The sequence below is a fragment of the Grus americana genome, chromosome 5, assembly GCF_028858705.1.
Source record: "Grus americana isolate bGruAme1 chromosome 5, bGruAme1.mat, whole genome shotgun sequence".
Taxonomy (NCBI): Eukaryota; Metazoa; Chordata; class Aves; order Gruiformes; family Gruidae; genus Grus; species Grus americana.
Genome location: NC_072856.1, coordinates 27,093,793 through 27,108,662, shown reverse-complemented (window position 1 = coordinate 27,108,662; position 14,870 = coordinate 27,093,793). Strand labels below are relative to the sequence as shown.

At 40.1% G+C, this 14,870-nt stretch overlaps 1 protein-coding gene across 1 annotated transcript in view; it reads right to left on the bottom strand.

The window, feature by feature from the left end:
* The window catches only part of MYBPC3 (myosin binding protein C3), a 66,534-nt gene that overhangs the window by 2,206 nt on the left and 49,458 nt on the right, over window positions 1–14,870 (bottom strand). Inside the window, exons 28-32 of the mRNA XM_054827326.1 lie at window positions 13,026–13,221; window positions 6,520–6,659; window positions 5,587–5,746; window positions 4,880–5,016; window positions 856–1,042 (exon numbers count right to left, since the gene is read on the bottom strand). Coding sequence (XP_054683301.1) covers window positions 856–1,042; window positions 4,880–5,016; window positions 5,587–5,746; window positions 6,520–6,659; window positions 13,026–13,221 — 820 coding nt within the window. The remainder of the gene's footprint in view (window positions 1–855; window positions 1,043–4,879; window positions 5,017–5,586; window positions 5,747–6,519; window positions 6,660–13,025; window positions 13,222–14,870) is intronic.

Genomic DNA, 14,870 nt, shown 5'->3' with positions numbered 1-14,870 from the left:
GTGCAAGTGTCTCAATAAACTGCTGCATAGATTAGCTAAACATTTCAGAATTCTTAGTCTGAGTTCATCATCGTACTAATGCAGCTAAATTGCTTGCTGCCAAGACTCCCAATGAGGATATCGGTGCCCAGCACTGCAAGGTGTACTGTGTACACGTTCCTAACTCAGCACTGAGTAAAAGATTGCTGCGTAGAAATACCTTCAGGCTTGCTGTGCTGAAGACGGATGTCCATCAATGGCTGTTATGCAGGTCACTTTCACCAGCTTTTTCTGGTTTTGATGAGCATTTAAAGGGATGCTATATAGGTTCATATTGACAAATAGATACATTAGTGGCAGCTTTACCAAAAATATTTAGTCGGTATTTCTTACTGTGTTATAAACATGTGACTTTTTTTTTCCCTGGCCCTTTTGACAAACAAAATAAATTATCAATGTTCGAAAAATATTTGTGAGGTAGCATGCACTACCCTTTACATATGTCTAACAGTTAATGACTTAATTTAAAACTTTCAGTTACAGAGTATGGCACAAAGGATAATAACATGATCCACAATGCAGTGTTTGTAGATAGACTTCCACTCCAGTGCTAAGTATCTTCTCTTGAAGTATTAAGTCACAAGTATAATAATTGTCCACCTGCAGACCTGTATTACCTAGCAAGTAACCTAATTCTGTCATTAACAGTTTAGAATGAAAACCACAATCTTGCTGGTGTGTGTAATTAACACGTTTATATACCACCAAAGAAGTCAGAGTTAGATAAAAGGGAACTATGGTGGTGGGGTTTTTTAGCTATCCATTACTCTTTCTTCATTGCAGTATTAGTGTTATTCATAAGATTCATCTGCTTACCTCTGACGTCCAGTCTGCACTCTATTTCAGCTTCACCACACTCATTAACGGCTTTACAGGTATAACAGCCGCCATCAAATGGAGTGGGTTTCCGGATCTCCAGGGTCAACACACCTTGTTTACTGAACATGCGGTATTTGGCATCCCCAGAGAGATCCATCTTGTTTTTGTACCAGAATATCTTTGGCTGAAAAACACAAAATGAGAATTTTAAAATAGAAGGTAGAAAATGGAAGACATATGGCTGATCTTACAGCTTTAATTTAGCCATCAAAGGTTTATGCATTATGAGGGCTATATATTATACAGTGGTGCTAATGATTTTTCAAGGAACCTCTCCTCATTCAGTACAAAGTCATGAAACTAATGAGTCAAATGTTCAATGTTTTTTTTAACTCTCAAATAGCATGTAGAGAATGTAGGTCTGTACCCTATTTTATTGCAATGTTTAAAAAAAACCCCTGCAAACTGGCTACAAATTCAGTCCTTCAGGAGTTATTTAATTGTGCTTATTAAAATATATTTGAATGCTTCAAGTATCTTACGGAAAAGGAATTAAAATGCTCAGGTTATTGTAGCAGAAATGTCATAAAGGTCCGCGGATGTTGGGTAACCAACTTGGGATGCCAGGGTTTGGGCTGGCAAAGGATTTTCCAAACCCTTTAGCATATCTTTAACAACTTCAGGAATTTCAAAATAAAGTTCCTGTTGGCTTCAGCTGAGCAATAAAAATGGTTGGCTCTGTACCAATTTGAGCCATTGTGTTTTGTTTCCAGTACCTGAAAATGTGCCTTTTATAAATGAAATTTTGGAAATGAAAAAACCTGATATAAAGCAAACTGCTTTTGTTTATTTCAAGCTTGTTAGAACATATAGTGAGGAAATAGGCTTCAAAGAGTAGAAAACCAAGCTCAGAATTCATCTGTTTACTTTCAGAATTAACATAATCTGTTTCTTCACCCATAAAAAATTAAAACTACTGCACTGTTTTATAGAGTGCATTCAAATCTACTGAATCACTTGTGTCTTTGACCTGTGATATACATTTCAGTGCATCCTAGTTGCCATGCTTCATCTTCTTTAAAGATATCAGCTGGATTTTTTTTCCTGCCTCAAAATGTTTTACTTCTTTTTCTATAGCCTCTTTATCTTTCTGGGTATACATCTTTTATTTCAACACTGCTACCAGGGCATTAATATTGGCTCTGCTTGAAGTGGTAAGTTTTTCATGTCATACAGATCATATCTGAGGTATTCTTGATAATCTATAGTTATTTAAAATTGGAAAACTCTATCAACATAAGCTACTCTCTGTGAAAACGACCTGTTGCAGAGTTCTGCAGTAGGTACAGAAACTTTTTGTTAAGGTTAATTTGGGCAATACTCTTAAGTATTAGGTGTACTGAAGGATGAGGACTACTTGTATCCTTCAGGCTAATGTGAAGGAAGAGCTACCATGCTCACATTCAAAAGCCTGTGACTACTGTATTTAACAGTTGTAAAATAGGAAGTTTTTCTTAGAATCTTCTTAAAACCATGGAAACGGAATGAAATGGATACAGATGCACAAAAAAGTCAGTTAACCATGAGAAAATATTACTAACACTGTCATTTGATGATGAATCTAAGCTGAGGCAGCTACTGGAGGAGGGATTTTGCCTACAGTGGCTGGTATTTCTTCTATCGTGTTCTTCTGCAGCCATTTATGTGGGTATGCTTCCTTTTCATATCTGACATTTGTCTGGAGCTCCTTTGGGTTGGAAGAGACCTTAAAGATCATCTAGTTCCAACCCCCCTGCCACAGGCAGGGACACCTCCACTAGACCACGTTGCCCAAAGCCCCATCCAACTTGGCCTTAAACACTTCCAGGGATGGGGCCTCCACAACCTCTCTGGGCAACCTGTTCCAGGGCCTCACCACTCTAACAGTAAAGAATTTCTTTCTAACATCTAATCTAAATTGACCCTCCTTCAGCTTAAACCCATTACCCCTTGTCCTGTCACTACACTCCCTGATAAACAGTCCCTGACCATCTTTCCTGTAGGCCCCCTTTAGGTACTGGTAAGCTGCAATTAGATCTCCCTGGAGCCGCCTTTTCTCCAGGCTGAACAATCCCAACTCTCTCAGCCTGTCCTCATAGGAGAGGTGCTCCAGCCCTCTGAGCAGCTTCATGGCCCTCCTCTGGACTCGCCCCAACAGCTCGATGTGTCTCCTGTACTGGGGCCCCCAGAGCTGGACACAGTACTCCAGGTGGGGTCTCACCAGAGCGGAGTAGAGGGGCAGGATCACCTCCCTCGACCTGCTGGTCACGCTTCTTTTGATGCAGCCCAGGACACAGTTGGCTTTCTGGGCTGCAAGCGCACACTGCCGGCTCATGTTGAGCTTCTCATCAATCAATACCCCCAAGTCCTTCTCCTCGGGGCTGCTTTCAATCCATTCCTCGCCCAGCCTATAGCTGTGCTTGGGATTGCACTGACCCACGTGCAGGACCTTGCACTTGGCCTTGTTGAACTTCATGCGGTTCGCACAGGCCCACCTCTCCAGCCTGCCAAGGTCCCTCTGGATGGCATCCCCTCCCTCCAGCGTGTCAACCACACCACACAGCTTGGTGTCGTTGTCAAACTTGCTGAGGGTGCACTTGATCCCACTGTCCATGTCACCGACAAAGGTGTTGAACAGTGCCGGTCCCAGTACCGACCCCTGAGGGGCGCCACTCATCACTGTGCTCCACTTGGACATTGAGCTGTTGACCACAACTCTTTGAGTGCGACCACGCAGCCAATTCCTTATCCACCCAGTCGTCCATCCATCGAATCCATGTCTCTCCAATTTAGACACAAGGATGTCGTGCAGGACAGTGTCAAATGCCTTGCACAAGTCCAGGCAGATGATGTCAGTTGCCCTTCCCTTATCCACCAATGCTGTAACCTCTTCACAGAAGGCCGCCAAATTTGTCAGGCATGATTTGCCCTTAGTGAAGCCGTGTTGGCTGCCACCAATCACCTCCTTGTCTTCCATGTGCCTTCTTCATCCTTTGAACTGCAGCGAATGATTCCATTAAGAGTATCTTATTTATTTATTATTTTTTTAATTTTTGAGTTAATTTGAACTTTGAGCAATTATATTACATGTTTTGCTGTGTAACTATCAGATTCTTGTGCAGGCATGAGGAAGGGAGAGGAGCTGGAAATATACAGCCAGAAGGGAAAGGAAAAGGGTACTGCAAATTTTATGTTTGTACTAATTTAAATTTATGACAAGATTATGTCATAATATGGTAAATTCCTTCACTGCAGACAAAAAGCCTATTTCCCTTTTTTGAGAAACATAAATTTAGCTCCTAGCTGATACAGTTTTTACTTTGTTCCTTTCCCTGCTTGTTTGACTCTAACAAAAAATGTGCATCTTTTTGTACTCTTTGAAGAGACTTATATTTACAACTATATTTAGACTGAGAAAATATTCCTGTGAGATTTTTTTAAAAAAAAAAAAGCCCCCAAGCATCACACATGACAGCAGGTCTCATTCCAGTTAATTTTGCAAAATAACTCAGATTCTCAAAAAGTTATGTGAATGTATTGACATAACAGAAAATCTGGTGTTCCTGTGTATCATTTAGGTTAAATGAATGGTATAGTACATTAGCTGCTGTTTTCTTGAAAGACTGAGGAGAACAAAACATATGTTGTGAGAAGATACTTTTTGTTGTTGTTGTTTACCTTCTTCAGTGAGTAGATTTTTATGTACGCATGGTACATTTTCAATGGCATGGTGTTACCATGAGCAATGACTGTCCTTACCTCTGTCTCCTTTACTGTATTGCCTCACTGGTTCTGTGCCCAACCACACAAACGCTTGCACCAGGCATTCTGGTTAAGCATCAGTTATGGGTGAGGTGGGAGATAATTAGGTGACCTTTTCTTAATATAGTCATTTACAGTCCAGTCACTGAACTGGCATGAATTCTAAGGCAGTATCTTGTCTTTTTGCAACAGTATCAATGACAGTTGATGTAATCTGTACCTTGGGGATTCCTCTTACAGCACAGCTGAGTGTGGTGTTGTATCCTGCAATCACAGAACGGTTTGCTAAAGGATGAGTGAATTTAGGAGGTTCAGAGAAGTCATGTTCTTTGTAACTAGGTGGCTTGTAAGTGGTGCCTGCAATTCAAAGAAACAAAACACTAAGAACGGTGTTTTTAATTCTGTTGACTTGTGTACAATCTACTTGTCATTTAATTTGTCTGTATGATTTAGAGAAGCTTCAAAGCTATGGCATTTAGGATATAACAAATCTTTAAATTCACTTCACTCTAAACCACATCTCATTTTTAATGCTTTAGTTAAAGTAAAAGGTCCTGGCAATCATGGGTTTTCAGCTTCTGTTAAAAATATCAAAGCCATATGTCTGCAGGGGAAGTCTTCACCACAGACATCTTAAACTTTTAACCCCAGAATGTACATATAACCCCCCTAGTTGTATTTTTTTTCTTAAAATAATATAGTTTAGGAAGACTATGTGATTAAATATTTTTGAACAGATGTTTGTGTTAGTACAGGAGATCTGCCTAGATACGGGTTCTTGATGCTAAAACACTTTATAAGTGCTGGTTACTAAGTAATGAAAATGTCTCTACTGGTGCATCTAGTAATACTGTATTTTCCATTTACCAATGTATTCCTTCTGGTACTTAGCGGCTTTTATGATCTTTGTTTTGAAGAATATCTTACCTGTTTTTTGGATATAGGCTGGTTTTTTGGTGGTTGCAGCAGTTTCACTCAATCCGCACAAATTTTCACTGAAGATTCGGAAAAAATACTCATTTCCCATAATCAGGTCTGAGACTATGCAGTTTGTGCGACGATAGTGATCAAAAACAGTATACCATTCCTGTAACAAGACTATACTGTTTAGAAAGATGCTATGAGAGGTCAGATGGTCAGACATGGTGCTAGTTTTGATATGGAGAGATCCTTCTTGCTACAAGGAAAAGACAAGTAGACAAGTATTTAACACTAATCTGCGAAATTAATATTGTGTTGCTTCCCATGAAGATCAGCTGATCTGTTTTCTTACTTTTATTTTCTGGCTGGTGTGATAGATGTATGAATACTTGCATTTTGAGGGAAAAAACACAAAACCTCTGCATCTTAGCCCTACTTATATCTGGGGAATCTGATACAGGATGCGTCCTTAGAACATGACTACTTGATGGGGACTTCCATGAGAAAGACGTTTTCCAGTTTGACTGGCATACATATGTCTCCCAGTATACAGCCTAGTCTGCCCAGCATCTCAGTTCAAGTCTAACTTCCTCCCTCCTCTTCAGTTTTACCCTGCATTTATGAAAAATACAATTCCAAATAAAAAATATAATTCTACCTTCTGAGTAGAGCTGTCTGTCCAGTTACCACCAAAGATGGGACAGGCTAGGTCTCTTTTTACATTTTCTATTGGGCATTTTATACAGTTTTATACTTAGCCATTTGGTTCTTTTTTAGGTTCTATTCTTCAGTGTTTAACTGCCTCTGATGTGCCATAGGACACCTTGGACACACAACTGAGAGTCATGAATTCAGCTGTTTTCCTCAAGTCGCTGTGTTCCCAGAGCAGGTAGTAGTTTAAACTCCATACAAAGTCACTGACTCACTGCAATTTCTTACCATTGTCTTTTTGTCAGCTTTCTGGACTGTGTAGCCCAAGATCTGTGCATTGCCATCATCTTGTGGAGGTGTCCACTCCAGGGCTGCATTAAATCCCCAAACATCTACAAGCTTTATATTTTGAGGAGGACCAGGCTTGTCTGCAGAGGAGACATGAAAAAAACCCCTTTTGGTTCAAGATCTAAGAGCTTTGTCATTTCCTCCCATGCAGGGGAAAAATAGAACTTGATAGCAATCTATAATTGTTCCATAGCAATACACTTCATTTATGTGAAGTTGAAACTATAAACAGGAAAGTTGGGAAATTTTAAAATACCCTCTTAATATTCTTCTGAGAGGCCTGAAACCTACTGAGACATAGACAATACAGTAGAATTAGTAACACAGGAACCAGACAAACTATTCCTTAGAATGGAATGAGAAGTTTGTGTTGTTTGGATGAGTGTGATTAACTCTTTTACTACAGTTTTATTACTTACTTTGTAACCCCATCATAAAAGGCCACCAAATTTGTCAGGCATGATTTGCCCTTAGTGAAGCCGTGTTGGCTGCCACCAATCACCTTATCTTCCATGTGCCTGAGCATAGTCTCCAGGAGGGTCTGTTCCATAATCTTGCCAGGCATGGAGGTGAGACTGACTGGCCTGTAGTTCCCTGGGTCTTCCTTTTTACCCTTCTTAAAGATGGGGGTTGTGTTCCCCCTCTTCCAGTCGGCGGGAACTTTGCTGGACTGCCAGGACTTCTCAAATATGATGGAGAGTGGCCTGGCCACTTCATCTGCCAGTTCCCTCAAGACCTGTGGATGCAACTAATCAGGTCCCATGGACTTGTGCACCTTCAGGTTCCTTAGATATTCTCGAACCTGATCTTCTCCTACAGTGGGCGGTTCTTCACTCTCCCAGTCCCTGCCTTCTGTGACCTGGGCAGTGTGGCTCAAGGATTTGCCAGTGAAGACTGAGGCAAAGAAGTCATTGAGTACCTCAGCCTTCTCCATATCCTGGGTAACCAGGTCACCCGTTTCATTCCAGAGGGGACCCACATTTTCCCTCACCCTCCTTTTATCACTGACATACCTATAGAAACTTTTCTTGTTGTCCTTAACATCCCTGCCCAGACTAATTTCTATCAGGGCTTTGGCTTTCCTAACCTGATCCCTGGCTGCTTGGACAGTTTCTTTGCATTTCTCCCAGGCTACCTGCCCTTGCTTCCACCCTCTGTAGGCTTCCTTTTTTTGTTTGATTTTGCCCAGGAGCTCCTTGTTCATCCACGGGGGCCTCTTGGTGGTTTTGCTTGACTTCCTCTTTGTTGGGATGCATCGCTCCTGAGCTTGGAGGAGGTGACCCTCGAATATTAGCCAGCCTCCTTGGGCCCCTCTTCCTTCTAGGGCTTTGTCCCATGGTATTCTACCAAGCAGATCCCTGAAGAGGCCAAAGTCTGCCCTCCTGAAGTCCAGGGTAGCGAGCTTGCTGCGTGCCCTCCTCGCTGCCCTGAGGATCCTGAATTCCACCATTTCGTGGTCACTGCAGCCAGGGCTACCCTTGAGCTTGACGTCCTCTACCAGGCCCTCCTTATTGGTGAGAATAAGGTACAGCATGGCACCTCTCCTCGTGGGCTCCTCTATCACTTGGAGGAGAAAGTTGTCATTGACACATTCCAGGAACTTCCTGGATTGCTTGCACTCAGCTGCGTTGTTCCTCCAGCAGATGTCAGGGTGGTTGAAGTCCCCCATAAGGACCAGGGCTTGTGAGCGTGAGGCTGCTCCTATCTGCCTATAGAGGGCTTTATCTGCTCGGTCCCCCTGGTCAGGTGGCCTGTAGCAGACCCGCACTATGGTGTCCCCTGCCCCAGCCCTCCCTTTAATCCTGACCCATAGGCTCTTGGTGGGCTCCTCATCCATCCCCAGGTGGAGATCCATGCACTCCAGCTGGTCATTGATGTAGAGGACAACGCCCCCCTCCTTGCCTGCCCTGCCTGTCCTTCCTAAAGAGCCTGTACCCTTCCATCCCAACACTCCAGTCATAGCAGCTATCCCACCACATGTCTGTAATGCCAATAAGGTCATAGCCTTGCAGGCACACACACGTCTCCAGCTCCTTTTGTTTATTCCCCATGCTCTGTGCATTCGCGTAGAGGCATTTCAGTTGTGCCCATGATGAGGCTGACTTATCGGCTGGGGTGGCAGGAATTCTTTTGATGTATCTTCCCAGTGTTACCCTGTTGGTTCCTGTTGCACCTGGAGCCCCTGGCTCATCTCCTCTAGGCTTTGAGCATGCTGTAGTGCATCCAGCACATCTCTGAGCAGTAGGCCGAGGGCTCTCACCAGTGCCCTGTCCCTCCAACCTGGGCACATCATCCCACAACATGTCACTGGCCGCCTGATGTCAAAGCGTAATGTGCTAATTCTCTTTTCACTGGCATACTCTGGAATCAAAGACTGCTTTATAATTAGCTATAACCCTTTTTGTCCTCCTTCAAATTGCTGAACACTGGAGCCAGCTAGAACACAGCATGAAGTTCAATAAGGAATATGGAATGCGTTGCTCTCATTCCATTTATTGTCCTCTTTCTTCCTCTCTTACACTAACATTTCGGAGAAAAAGCTGCCATCTTCTATGTTTCTCAACAGCTACCAACTTCAGGTAAAGCCTTCTTTCTTTTTCTTCCCTGTTTCTCAAGTAGGGAATAGTAATGTGTTGTTAAATGAATAACATTGCTTATGAAGATGTGGAAATGTTCTTGTCATTATCTTGAATCACAACTTAAAAGAAAAAATTTAGATATATTTCTAGATGTGTATCTTCATTATGCAGAAATCAATTAATCTATCCTGATTTGAAGAGTTCTGGATACTACATATCAATGCCTGTGTGGGTATAAAAACTGCAACAGTCTCAGTGGGCAAAGCTCTACAAGCCCTGAATAAGTGTATGATAATCTAGTAGTAGACAGATGTTGTGATATGTAGCAATTTATTAATTATTCTAAAGTCTACCTACTGTTATAACCCTCCACAGTATCTGCCTAGTTTTACAAGTATTTTTCCTGTGTACAGATATATCTACTCAACAGTTGTTTTTTGTTTTAAAGGGATGCTTATTCAATGCTTTGTCAAAAACTGTGGAGATCTTGGTGTTAGTAGCTGGTTTAAATACTGTAGGAAGAGATTGATAAATGGAAGAAAAAGTCCTAAGACTGTATTGAATGGAAAAAGAACACTTTTCTGGGAGGCCTCACTGGACAGATAGATTTTGAAGCTTGTGCCTTATTTCTTCTAGTTACCTGAAAGCAATTATCTGGGAACCTCCTTTCAAAACTAAAAACAATGGGATGGCAGGTCATTTGTTAATTCAGTAATCTGTTGGAAGAGTTAGACTTCAGGAATGTGTGTGTATAGATATTTAAGACATTCTTATGTATGTGTTTATGTACATAGATATAGATATGATTTTAAGGGGAAACAATTTCCGAGTATGATTTTTATTAAGAACAGAAAAACACTTTAAGCCTTAACCTGCTATTAGATTAATGTGATAACAACTCAATCATGTATTAAATGATCCCTTTTTAATTTTTAATAAATTATTACATCTACCCATGGTGGTATAGATGGAATAAAGAAAAAGAGTGTACTGAAAGCCTCAATACTTATAAGGCTTTGTAAAGGGCAATTTTACAAAAGGTAGAGATGGATAAATTTGCTAAATGGATTTTTATATTCTTGATCTTTGTGGTTTGATAAGATAATCCAATCTGCAAGAATATCTATTCATAATTCCTTTGTAGACTTGTAGAATATTCCTTTCTCAGTACTAACCAGTAATCTCTAGCTGGTAATTTGCATCTCTAGCAAATTATTTTCCTCTGCAGGACACTGTGTGGCGTGGGGATTTATATTCTGGGGAAATATTCTGCTACCCTCAGCACAAGCTCATCTGAGGATTTTTGCGTATCACTGAATTTTACAGAATGGCAAGAAGAGAGAAAGTGTGAATTATATTTCGAAAAGAATGATAATTTACATTTTCAAAATATAAATAATGAGAACAAGAAATAATTCCAGTTTAAAAAAAATTAAAAATATAGAACTGAGGTTTGCTTTGGTCAATAGAAGGCATAATGGAAGGCATAATTTATTGATTCATGTAGAGGGGGAAAAAAGTTGAGGGCACTGTATTTTTCAGAGGTTGGAGATATTGTCATTGTCTAAGACCTATCTATAAGTATTTGGAATGTACTGTATGTGCATAGTAAGAGTCCATATTTTGTAGGTCTCTAGAGTAAATCACAGGAATTATTTTGGCAATAAGGGCAGGTGATGGCAACAATAGAAGTGCTTCCTCTTGTTTGGAACTGACAGGTGACTCCTCATAGCAGCAGAGCTTTTGTTTCACTGCATTCTTGCCTTACTCCAAAAGAGATAAGGGCTGAAGCTATAAGCGTTGCTCCTTCATCAAGCAGACATTTGCCAAGGGAAGCTAGCTGATGAACAGACACCTCAAAAGCTCAACGACTAATTTATTATATCTTTGAAAGCTGCCATTATAGCTTTTCAGCATGCCATTCCACAGCACCTAAAGCATTCTTAGTAGTATAGAAAGAATGCCTGAATCACCCATACTTCTTTCCTGCCAAGAGAACATAAAATCTGGAGAGCAAAAAGTGCTGTTGACAGAATTGAAAAGAGGTAGTTCTGATGAGTGAGTGACAGAATCAAGTATCAGAGTAGATTCCTTGGTTGCAGAAGAATCTATGTATATTACAAGTCCTTTCTCTTCTTGTCCGGGAATTAAATGAAGTTTATTCCCTTTCAGTTGAGCAAGCTGCCCAAGAAGTAAAAAGTTTAATAACCTGTCCTCCAACTCTGACATGTACTAATCTGTGTGGTAAGATTAGTTGCCTTTTTTTCAGCCATTCATTTTCTATATGAAACAACTCTTTGTCAATGATACATGTATGTGTTTTTACGCCTTTTTACAGTACCAAGCAATGGGTGGAAGATACGTGGTACTATGCTGTAAGAGCAATGTGCTAGAATATTGAGTCCCTAACCAGTTTTAGAAAAGTATTTTGGTGTGTAGGGTGCACTACTCCCCTTTATCCGAGTCCCTTGGACTTGGACTTTGTTTTAGCTGCCATTTACTTATTTTGCTGTTGCAGAGCTGCAGCCATGCTCTTGAGCAGAAGCAGCTGGTGGTATTAAGACATATTTGCTCCAATTTGTTATGCCTTTCTTGTTTGCTGTTGGCACCACTGCATACCCATTCTGCCAACATTATTTCATAAAACTTTAAGCAGAATGCAGTCAGCATTATATCTTTAATTCCAAAGCATTAGGAGTTATGGTTAAATACTCTTTTTTTGTGCCAAAATACATATTCTAAAAATGTATTGGTATATTGGAAGAGATTTGGGATGACAGTGTGAAAGTGTGGGGAAAGAGAAATAAAAACAATGATCAAGACTGATGCATAGAGCTGTAATGAGGAGAAATAGAAGAGCTCTGGCTAAACATTAATGGAATCTGAGTAGGCAAGATCTCAGAATATATCTCACAAAATCCCAAGGGAAGTTACTGAAACTTTGGCAGTGCATTCCTTTAAAATGTCACTAGAAAAGTGACTAGAAATTGTATAATAGAGGATAAGCCTCTACTAAGCCTCAAGCTAAGTAGACACTCTTAACAGAGTAAGGCATTAAATGTAAATTTTCCAAATTAACAGGACTGTGTCTTCTTGTCATTTCTAATTCTCAGAACAGTAAAGGTATATTTTTACAATGATCTTCACTGTCCTTATCTGCTGAAGAAACCCAATAAGAGTATATCCATTCCAGGATTCATATTTCCTTCCTTGAGGACAATATGGCTATTCGCAAGAACACCAGAACTCTCAAATTCTTTCTATCACTCTCAAAGTGGTAGAAAGAAGGGTGATGAAGATGATCAAAGATATGGAATAGCATCTTTTTTGAAAATAAACAGAGTCTAAAACTTGAGAAAGCTAACTGAGATTGTGACTGAAAGCTATAAAGTCATGAATAGCATGGAAAAGGTGAATAAATGATTATTCATGTTTTTTCTGATACAAAACTGTAATGGACATCAAGTGAGATTATCAGGAGAGACACTTAAAGCAAATCAAATAGGTAGTTGTACATGCACTTAAATTGAAATTCCTTACAAAAGGATATTTGGATTCTGAAACTGGACCTGGATTAAAAAAATGACTGGATAAAATCATGCAAGAAAAAATCCCTCAAGAGCTATGGGACACACAGATAATCCCTCTCCCTCCAAAAGTCTCTAGCACACGGATCATTGCTATCTGGGAAAATACACTAGGAAAATAAAGTGACATGCTAGCCCTGCTCTGAGCTTTGTCCTAGTCATCTGCTATCAACCATTGCCAGAGGAGGGGGTCTGAGGTAGTTGGATCTTGGATTGCCTCAGTATGGCCACTATTTTGTTTTGTATAATATGCTTAATTTTGATGTTTTCAGATTCTTACCTATGATTTGCATTGTTATTGCAACTTTATCAGTCATGTTTTCTATCTGAAGAGTGACTTCATATGCTCCTGAGTGATGAAGCTCTGCCTTTCTGATGAAAAGGATTGTGTCTGTGTTGCTGTTCCGAATTCCCACATCTTTGGAATCTAGAGTTTGACCATCCTTCATCCAAACGATTTTGGGTCTTGGTTTACCCTGAAGAGAAAAAAAAAAGGATTTTTCTTTCTTTTTCTAGGCTGTAATAGATTTCCATTTTTCATTTTTTGATTTTTTTAGTGATCTATAAGTCTGGAAAGCCTAATTTAATATGCAGAGTTGAGATAGTAAACCCTCTAAATACTTTCCAATTTCTGTTTTCTTGCAGGCAAATATTTGCTCCCATCTGTGTGGTTTAGTGGCACCATGCCCCGAGGATGCCATTTAGTTATAGTTAGAGACTGAAAATGTATTGAGAACAATTCCAGAAAAAATATAATTGTGCTGGTCCAGCACTCTTTCCCAGGCATCTGTGAAGCCAACAGTTGATCTGGCTTGCTCTGATTCTTATTAAGTAACAGAAGTCTTTAATATCTGAGGAGCTTATTAGCTTTTTCCCCTTCTCCTCCCTTTCTTAAAACATTTGATTCTCTATCTCCAGGCATTTTTAAGATCTTTCAAAAAATTGTTATAATCTTGATGTCTTGGTATGCAAAACTTACTGTATAATTCTTTCTGCATTGCAAAAGTTGTTTTGGTGACTCTGAACTTGATCAGTCACGGTGTTGCTACACCGATGGAAGATGATGTTGTGGAATCAGTAAGATATCTGTGGTTTACATCACTGTCAACCATTTCCAGGAAAACTGGTAGATAATATTTAGTTCTTCAAAAGTTGTCTGAGGGCCATATCATATTTATTAACTGTATTTATGGTCAATCTAGCAGAAAATAACTTGGTAGGGTTTCTTTTTTTAAGTTTCTGCCAGATTAACATGGTGAAACAGTGCAGCACAGGGCTAGATGAATGCCAGGAATAGCTCAAATAAGTGGGGAGGGAAAGTGAGACCATCCAAGCCAGCAGTCAGATCTGCTTAGGCTGCCTTGGAAGTGAAGTCTAAGGCACTGAAATTAGGACACATACTGTCCTCCGCCCCTAGTAAACAGCAGAGAAAGCACCTCTAGAAGGCTCTTTAATTCACTGGGTGTGGAAAATGCTTTGTAAGACTATGTCTTTTTCCTTAGGCTACAGAGGGAGATTAGGATACTCAGACTCTTGGTTTAGGTGTCTAAAGGTAGGCAGAATAAAAATGAATCTTTGCGCTTTGCTGCACCTTTGTCTCAGGTTTTTCTGGTACTTGATCAGGAATTCTGTGCGGCATCATTTTATTTTTCTTTGGTATTAGAAAAAAAAATTCTTCTGTAAGAGTCAGGCCAAGATCCGTCCAAAATTACACTTAAAGGACTTCTAAAACACCTAGAAATTGCTATTCTTTAATAAATGCTCTTTTCTCTGGCATCTAAATCATCAAATGTATTGTAATGGATTTTTACATGGGGGCTGATAATAAACCTTGAATGAGCAATGGTTTTGGATTATCCATTTTCCCTACCTGGTAACTGATTTTCTTACTGCTTTCTGCCAAGGACTATAATCACTTCAGGCCTGTAGCTCTGAAATATCAGACACAAGATTAATTTGTCCAGTTCTAGTGTACCTTCACCCTGGTCTCATTTCACAGAACCCTTACAAAAACCTATCAGAGGAAGACATGGCTTCCTTCCTTCAGCTGGAAGGTATAGTAGAGATTATTGAACAAGTAAAAGGATGTGGTGGTGGTGGGTTTTCCATAGCCATATCTGATTAT